Source organism: Nematolebias whitei, chromosome 6, assembly GCF_014905685.2.
Source record: "Nematolebias whitei isolate Nwh7 chromosome 6, NemWhi1, whole genome shotgun sequence".
Taxonomy (NCBI): domain Eukaryota; kingdom Metazoa; phylum Chordata; class Actinopteri; order Cyprinodontiformes; family Rivulidae; genus Nematolebias; species Nematolebias whitei.
Genome location: NC_056503.1, coordinates 37,532,518 through 37,541,912, shown reverse-complemented (window position 1 = coordinate 37,541,912; position 9,395 = coordinate 37,532,518). Strand labels below are relative to the sequence as shown.

Here is a 9,395-nt window from a genome sequence, read left to right as displayed (position 1 = left end):
CTTAACAACTCTAGATGAAATATATAGGTGGCAGATTTGTCCCACTATTTGGCAAGAAACCAGTCACTTTTGTCTCTGTCACCCTTAATTAATGCATAATAAACAATTATTGATTTATAAAGTGTTTGTAGAGGAATTAATAACATGTCTATGAACTATTTATTAGCCATCTATAATGGGAGCCTTATTGGAAAGTGGTTCAGCAAAAAGAATGCTAATATAAATAAACTGCATCAGTTTTTTTAATTTATTCTGAAATCTCCCCCCCCTGTGCCTAAAGCTGAGAGGAACCCTGTCGTTTTCCTAAAGCCCTAATTATTCTCGTGCACTTTGAGCTGCGTGTTTCCTCTCACAGGCCACACATTGTTTTTATTTATTTGAGCTGTCCTGGTAATGGGACTAACAGGGCAGTTTAGGTTCTTCTTTCCCCTCTTAAGCTGGGGATCCCCTCCCCCATGCACAAACTGTTGGTTGGCACAGTTCAGGTGAAATCTGTAATTATTATTTTTTCTAATCGTCACATTGAGGCACTATTTGTCTGCTCTAGATGACACGATGAGGCCTGATGCACAAAAGAGGCCGGCTTCAAACGTTTTCACAAATCATCAACGGGGGCGGGCAGGTCAAGCTTTATAAACCCCCACCAACTAAAGTATCTTGCCATTAATTGTTTGTGTCACGGTCTTTGTGCCTCCACACTCATGCAGTGCCCTTTGTGAGGATAAGTGGGCACCTTCTTCTTGTAGGCTGACACCGCTTGTCACAAAGGCATGAAAGAAGCCAGGTTTGTTTTTTTGCTTTCCCTCTCAGCACGGGTCAATTTCACTCTAATTGGAGACGTTTATTAGTTAGACCTCATGGAAGATAATGAAGGTTGGCATCTCTTTTTATTGTGAATCAAAAAGCAGCAGCAGTGGAGTTCAGGAGAAATACTACAATTTTGGGGGGAATTCTGCTACTGATCATCCCTGTCGCTTTTTTAAAAATCAAAAAGGCAAAGAGAATGTGTGGTTCTGCTCTGAAAACTAATTCAGCTGTAATTTATTTTTACTATGAACATTTTATGACATGAAACCGTAAAGTGAGTTTGAGCGAGGATTGTTATCTTTCATCAAAGCAAGCAGTGGCCCACATTTTCTCTGTTGGGGAGTTTCTCCAAGGATTTGCAATAGGTGGGACACTTCATCAGCCAGATGTCGGGCTGCAGCTGCACTACATGCAGGGTGCGTGACCCATTTGCTCACGTGGAGACATTTTATCTTGGCGTTGTAGCACAGCCAAATGTTTTAGTTCTCATCTCCTCTTTACAAATTCAGAAGCTCCTTTGCTAGTTTTCATCTTGGTCAGCAGATATTTTTTGGTGCTTTAACCCAAGGGTTCTCAACTTTTTTTGGTTCGGGGACCCCTCATAACCCTCATGTTTATTAAATAATTTTCTTCAATTTGTCTCTTTAATGCAATGGAAATATTTGTTTAACATAAATATTTAAGACCTGTTCTTTCAAGTTCAATTTTATTGTCATTCCCATCACACGTGGTCCATGAGGTGGAACGAAACTATGTACTCAAGGCCCCAGTTACACCCAAAAATAGCAAAAATATAAAGTATAAAAAGAAACAATATTCAAGGGTCTAAGATTTACACTAAGATATAGGCCTGTCACGATAACAAATTTTTCTGAGCGATTAATTGTCTCAGAAATTATTGCGATAAACGATAATATTGATTGAAATTTGACAATCAGTAATTGTCAAATTTAAGAAGAAATGTTTAATTTGTTTTGCATGAAGTAACTTTTTCAAACCACCGGATGGCAGTGTAAGACTGTTTGAACCGAAGGATGGATAGTGAGGGAGCAAGCAGCATTTTTTTCTTGAAAGAAAAATGGGGGGGGGGGGGCTTCACATGACATGGGCTGTCTCTCTTCAGTTTTCAAAATGGCGGACGCTCGGTGTAGTTTGAGCTCTTTAGCATAGCATTTTTCACACAAAGCTTAAAAAAAAAAAAAAATCAGTAAACAAGTTCTCAGCTTCTTTGGGCTGAGAAAACATTTTTACATGAAGGCACGAGTTTCAACCGTGAATTTCAGAGCTTTGACAAGACGGAGGTGTTTTCCCCGAGGTCGGCCTGTTAGCTTAGCTTCTCAGCTTAGCTGCTTTTAACAATCCAAAAACACGATTTTGGACGGTTAAAATGGATTTTCAAAAGAAAGGGAGAGGTCAGTGAAGAACACCAGAGTTGAGCCTTTTGTCATCCAGTGTCTAAAGTAGAAAGAGATAGACAAAGAAACGATAACGCTGATAAATGAGGTCGATAATTTTCATTTATCATGCGATTAATTGGATTTATTGTTTATCGCGACAGGTCTACTAAGATATATACGAAACAAACGACAAACGGTACGTTAAATGGTCTAAGATATACGTTAAACACTAATAATGTAAAACAATACGGCGTAACAGCAGCAGCCCGAACATGTTCTTTAATAGTGTTAATAGAATTTTTAATTTTTATACTTTTAAACATGGGGTATTTTTCATTCAAGACACACTTAATAAAAAAAAGATTTCAACTTCAAAAATTACAGTAAAAAAAAAATAACAGTATCAAAGCCCACTTTAAAACTTAACCTGTTCACACAATGAACATAATAAATGTTTTCCCACTTCTTCAAATGATTACATAAAACTCTTTACATAAAACTGAACAGAATCCTAACAGCAGTACTCAGACCAAGTAAAAGGGCTTAATTTGTTAAATGATTGTGCAGAAATGCAAATAGGCGGGGGTCTGGGGGTCCTCCCCCAGTAAATTTTGAATAAAGTAGATGTGGTTTCCTGCATTTTGGTGTATTTTAATGGGTTGTTAAACATCTACGTGCTTGTAAAAAAATTTATAAAAATTGCGGGACCCCCAAGCACCAGCTTTCAGACCCCCGAGGGTCCAGGGACCCCAGTTTGAGAACCACTGCTTTAACCAGTATTTAAAGTGTTTCTTTCACAACTCTTGTGATGCTTCTGAAAATGTTATCTTAATGTATAATTCATGCAGTTTTGTCAACATGTTGACTAGACAGCATGAGGATCATGAGGACATGGGGTGTGATTGTATTAGTGCATGATGTTTGAACATTTGTTTATTTAGATAATGGTTGACTTTTTATTTATTTTTTAATTTTAGGCCGACTACTACAGCTGCACAGCCACCATAGTGTATCTCCGTAAGGAGAATTGCCTTTATCAGGCCTGCCCGAGTCAAGATTGCAACAAAAAAGTGGTGGACCAGCAGAACGGCATGTTCCGCTGCGAGAAGTGTGATAAAGAGTTCCCCAACTTCAAATACCGCCTCATCCTGTCTGTAAGTGGCTCAGCAGTGATTTCCCTAAAATTCTCTTCATCTGTTCTACACATACACAAAAGCACAAATGCACATGCTTTAAATGCCTGTTTGTTGTACTTCAAACTAAATTGGGACTGAGACATCGTGCTGTGGCTGTTTTTACAGAATGTTGTCCTTCAAGCCAGTCCCCTCTTCCCCCACATGGCCTGTCGTTTGTTTTACAACTTAGCCTCGAACTGCTTAGTGCAGTTATTTTTAGAAGCGTGAAAGCCACGTCTGAGGCTTGATGTAATGATTGTCTCCAGGCTTTGTTGGGGTAAATGCTGCACATTTTAATACTGTGCCATTCGGAGCACATGCACTCATGAACACAGCCTGTATACAAACGACTTTTCTTTGAAAAAGAAAACGAATCGCATGAACCCAGTCGGTAAGAAAACCATAGAAACCATAGCATCTGAAATAAGCAGCTTTTATTTTGTTCCTCTCCCCAGTTGACATATTGTTTTTCACAAGCTAAAGAATAAGCTGTGAATCTGCTTCACGCTGTCGGTGTCTGCACAAAGCTAACGGCAACGTTGTGCGTATCTCCAGACGTACCAGCAGGATTTAGGCTGTCTGTTAACTGCTGTATCCAAAACAAAAAACAAGGCATAGTTCAAAAGTTCAAAGTACAATAACACAACTTCACAATGATGTGACATGTTATTTCTATTTATTATTACTTTTTTTGTTTTTGTTTGTTTAACCCCTGTGTGTTGTTGGTCAGGCCAACATTGCAGATTATGGGGACAACCAGTGGGTGACTTGCTTCCAGGAGAGTGCAGAGGCCATTCTGGGCCAGAATGCAGCTTACCTGGGCCAGCTCAAAGATTCGGTGAGACTCTCCTTCCAGTTGCTTCAGAAAATGAGCACTTCTAGAAATAAACCACCAGTTGTGTTGCTGTTTTCTGTACATGCTTCTATAAACGAGTGCATACACAAGGAATTTTACTGTCCTCCTTATTTATTAAACGGCAGTTTTATTTTTAATTCTGCATAAATTGACGCATTCGATTGAGATAAATGTCATTTTATTCATCTTTTCAGAATGAAGCTGCGTTCGATGAAGTCTTCCAGCAGGCAAACTTCAACACTTTCGTCTTCCACAACAGAGTGAAGATGGAGACATATAATGTAAGCACAAACAGGAAGAGTCATTATTTTTATTCAAATTCAGATATATAAAGTTGAATGACCGCAAATGTTCACTCAGTCAAATATGTGCAAAAGTTGGGAAAAAATGAGGATATCTTAAATTTTCTGAACATTTTTCTTTTTTTGTAAGGCAAAAATACACACCTGGAGCAAATCACATTTATTTGCAAATTCCTTTTTAACTACCTGGTCCTTTGTTTGCATTGTCAGAAGAGCTTCTAAAAGGCGTTTGTCCCAGAACGCTGCTGGTTTTTAGTTGCTTTGTGAAGGAGGAGCACACAGCTTAGCGACGGTCACTCTTTCCTGTAGACCACACAAACGGGAGGTTTGTTTTGAGGGAAACATAAAAGAATTGATTGGGTTGGGACTCTGAGCAGGAAGTCTGGAGCCAAGCCAGAGGCAGCATCCTCCCTCCACACACAGAAGAGGCCACTGTGTCCGTCGCAGTCAGCTCAGCATCCTAACTGCCAACGGCACAGCTTACAAGCATGTACTGGCCCTGCACCCAGACCCCATATTACTTCAACAGAGACACCTGCAGCTTCTCTCTGAGCTCATTTCATCTCTCAGAACTGCAAGCTATCTGCTGTGACCATCACTCATGTATCTAGTGTTGTAGATGCCTAATGTGGGTCAAAGAGGGCCCTTTAAAGTTGCACTGTAGAAATGGCAAATAAGTAACAGAAAAAAATGCTATTCTTTTTTTTAATATCTATGGAAGTTATAGGGATGCACAATATTGGATTTTTGGCAGATTTAGGTTTATTTGCTACAAAAAATGTGCAACAGCTGTAAGAGCTGGTGGCATATATTCAGTAACAGCCATATGATATGTATAGCACTTTAACTTATATTAAATGAAAAGTGTTAAGTGTTATTTATTAGCATTAGTCACCTGCAATGCTGTCTCACTTGTGGAGGCTTGTTACAAGTTCCTAGCTGCAGTGTGGGATCCTCTGCACTCCTGTGCATGAAGGACAAACTATTTAAGTTCAAAGTTTTTGTCTATTTATTGGGCCGTAAGACTAATCATGCTAACGCGGCTAACACGACGTCCAAATGTCTGTGGTAAAACTCACCCAACAAGTCGTGCTATCAGCTATTAGCTTCTCAATGACGCCGGAAATGACGGCGTGTAACTCAAGTAACGTTACGTCGGAAAAATATCTCCAACTGGGGACGATGTAGCGAGGCTCAACGTAGTCCATAAATCTTCAGAATCTGACATCCTCGCCTCCGTGAGATCAGGTAGGCGCACGTGACGTCATTGCTTTGCACTGCAAGGTCATCACGTTGTGCTGCCGCTGCAGGCAAAAACGGCGCCTTTTATATCGGCGAGTTATTTTAATGGAATGGCCGATATTTAATTTTATCGCTAATATCGGCCCATACCGATACCATGCCGATAATATTGTGCATCCCTAGTAAGTTCTTTCCAACAACTACTTTTCTTCAAATTTGAGACAAAGACAATAACAAATAGTTCCCTTGCAAAATGTGGGGAAAAAACAACAACCAAAAGAACAGGTAATTTATGGCATGAGGCCAAAACACATTTTAACATCCTAATTAGACATCACTGTAAAATCACTGTCTCTAGTCCTTTAAAACAAGATGGCAGAAAAAGTGTCAAACAGAACTTGCATGTTAACTGCGATATGTAATAGAAAATGATTATTATGTCAAATCTGATCTTTGCATTGATCAGTGTTTCCCGTAGATTACTTGTCTTGGCAGGGCGCTCATCTCTTGCGTGATTTTTGACGGTGGGGGGCGGGGGTGTAGACGGAGACACGTCTGTGTTGCACGCCGGCATTGAAGGAAACCGCTCAGCGTGAGGGAATATGAGCGCTGCCTCTGTAGCTTTTTGTGCACCGCTAGCTTAGCGCCTACCGAACTGTCCACCCCACCACCCACCGCCCTTGTCCCGGGTGGTTCGGTAGGCAGGGCGTTTGGTTCTGCTGACACCCTCCTTGTATAATGGTCTGGGAAACACTGGATCATGTTAAATATTTAGAAGCTTTAGTTGCTCCTACTGAATTTAAAAACAACATGCAGTCTGCAGCAATGTCAGGTGATCAAAATCCATTGTCAGAGTTGTTTGTGTACAGCAGGTGTGTGCAGGGAGTAAACAATTAGTGTCGTCGCTCAGTTTGTGTTTACATTTGTGCTCAGACTCCTCCTGTGCTGTTGAAATCTTCTTATAAGCTGCATAACAACATATATGATTATTGTCTCCAGTAAGACGCACGGGTACATTTACATTTCAAAACTTTACTCTAAAGACACCACAACATGTTTTTCTTTGCTGCAGTTTAGGTTTTATTCAGAGTAAATAATTATCAAAGTGTTTTTTTCATGTGGGTATAATAGTTTTTGTTTTTTTTTGTTCATCCCTCGTTGCTGCTTTTATTACATGACCTAGATGTTTTGTTTCATTTGGGACAAAGGAGAAACCCAAGTGATGTTTTGAAACATGTAGGTGTTCAGGCTGTGGATGAGTTCAAACTTAATGTAGCACAAGGCCGTTTAATTTGTGAACCATCAGGTAAATTATGATCAAGCAAATGTCAGTCTGAAAGAACTGCATTCCAATCAGAACACGAATACTATCTTATTTAGAATCAAGTTGAAAGTTGGGTAAAAATGTGAGGTGTAGCTACTGTTAAACATAAAATACCCTACAATTGCATCTTTGGTTTTATGCATAAATATTTGGATTTGCAAGCAAAGTGTGGTTCCCGACTGTGATCCTTGAGGAACACCATCCTACATGTTTTACTTGTTTCCCTGCTTTGACACACATGATTTGAATGAGTGAGTTATTAACAGGCTTCTGCAGAACTTAAGGAAGTAATTAAATCACTGAATGAGGCGTGTTGGAGCAGGAAACGACTGAAACGTGCAGGATGGTGTTCCTCAAGGACTTGGATTGGGAACCACAGGATTAGGCAAATTGCTGTCATAAATCTAATGTGTTTGATGCGATTGTTTTGAATGTTGGCATTGTTTTGTGCTATTGGTTTTTGACCAGTGGTAATGGATTGATCCTGGCAGTGATGGTTTTTAACTCCACCACACTCGATCGCTTGTTCTCACACGTTTTGCCAAGATGAGCCTCAAACACACAGGTTGAATGTCTATTAGGGATTTAAAAAAATGCACATTTTAGGTAAATAATTAGGAGTATTTAAGTGTTCGTGTGAACTCTTAGTAACAATTTAAACTATGTAGACTAAGTATCCTTTTGTGCATTTATAAATTAATTTCCTTTCACTGTTTTTAACCAGGATCAATTTAAAGCTTAATAAAAGTCTTTACCTAAGTGTTGCAGATTACTTCTCCAAACCCACGCTGTATGGGCTGTATGTAATAGATTTACAGTTAAAACCATCAGACTGCCTGATCATAGTTCAGCTCTGTTACAGAAGAGAAACAAATGTTTAGATAATGTACAAAATAAACGAGTGAACAGAAACTGAGATTGCAAATATTTTTCTGATCCCTTATTGGGTTCGATTTAAAATAACTGCATTTTATGCTGTGTGTGTTTCGTTTAGCCAAAAAAAAGCTCCACTCCCATGTGCAGATGAATATAATTTGATGATGTTCTATAAAGATCAAGTTACTTTTCTCAGTTTTAGTTTAGTTGTATTCCGTTACGTTTCTGTGCTAAAACGGGATTTAAAGTTTCTACACGGCAAGCTGAGCAGTGGTGTGGAGGTCTTAAATGGTGCTTTAATCAAACTATTTATTCATTTTTTTTTTGCATAAAACGTTTCGATTTCTTTTCATTAAAAACAAACCAGGTGAATGACACAGCTTCAAGAGAGTAGGCATCGGTCCAAAGAAAAACGAGTAACGTTTCAGCCGCTTGAGCATTAAAGATTTAATGTAGAGAAATTGAGTGTAACCTCTGTTTAAATGCAGGGATGAATGGCTCTGAGAGAAATAAGCTCCACGAGTCTAGACAGCTGTGGAAGCTAAATGCCATCGCGCCACACATACCTCATCCAAGTGTACGGCAGAATGGAAGATGCTTGTTTCTCTCTGCCGTTGCTAATAAATTCCACGTGAAGGTTTTATATTATCGAGCAATAAAGTCAGATGGATTTCATTTGTAGAAAATCTTTTGGCGCATGGTTAATACGACAACCTGAATGTGTGTAAACAGCTGTCCTTCAGTGGTAAACAAGGAAATGTGACCGTTTAAGTTGCACTGTGAAAAATGATTTTAATACAAATGAATTCTTGTTTATTTGACAGGATGAATCGAGGATTAAAGCCACAGTGCTGATGGCGATGCCGGTCGATCACATAGATTACATCAAGAGGATGATAGTGAACATACGCTTCATGGCTGCAAAGTAAAAACTGACCCTTTTTCTAGAGTTTTGAGTTTGTTTCTTCACTTCTTGTACAGCTAATAAGATTTAAACGTGTTCCAATTTCCACAGTTAAAGCATTTATGTCTTTAGATTATCTTTCTTTTACCCCAAATGAATATTGCTGAAGTGACTTTCTTTGTGAAATGACTTATTGTGGAGATTTATATATTTTTTTCCTTCTGGGAGCAGAAATGTTTTTTTTTCTTTGTCGCCTTTTGTTTGTTTGAGGAAGCAGAGCAGAGAGTGGGTCAGTAAGCCATATAAGTAATCATCACTGCGTGTGTTAAGTTGGCCAACTTTTTATTTTTGTGCATGTGTGGTGGTCCTGTGGGGGGAAGGGGGCGACTGCCTTTCAGCAGAAGACCAACATGGTTGCTAGCGCTCTTTTTCACCCTCTGACGCTCTTTTAAAAAGCCTGGGCTGGACCTGCACAGCCCTGATAAGAACATTTACGCTCCCACTTCTTTTTT

The 9,395-nt window shown here is 39.3% G+C and overlaps 1 protein-coding gene across 1 annotated transcript in view; it reads left to right on the top strand.

Annotated features, from left to right (window-relative positions):
- rpa1 (replication protein A1) overlaps positions 1–9,029 on the top strand; it is a 36,020-nt gene extending 26,991 nt beyond the window's left edge. Inside the window, exons 13-17 of the mRNA XM_037677856.1 lie at positions 2,920–2,956; positions 3,182–3,358; positions 4,110–4,217; positions 4,430–4,516; positions 8,804–9,029. Of these exons, the coding sequence (XP_037533784.1) occupies positions 2,920–2,956; positions 3,182–3,358; positions 4,110–4,217; positions 4,430–4,516; positions 8,804–8,908 (514 nt within the window). The 3' untranslated portion in view covers positions 8,909–9,029. The remainder of the gene's footprint in view (positions 1–2,919; positions 2,957–3,181; positions 3,359–4,109; positions 4,218–4,429; positions 4,517–8,803) is intronic.
- The last annotated feature ends 366 nt before the right edge of the window (positions 9,030–9,395 follow it).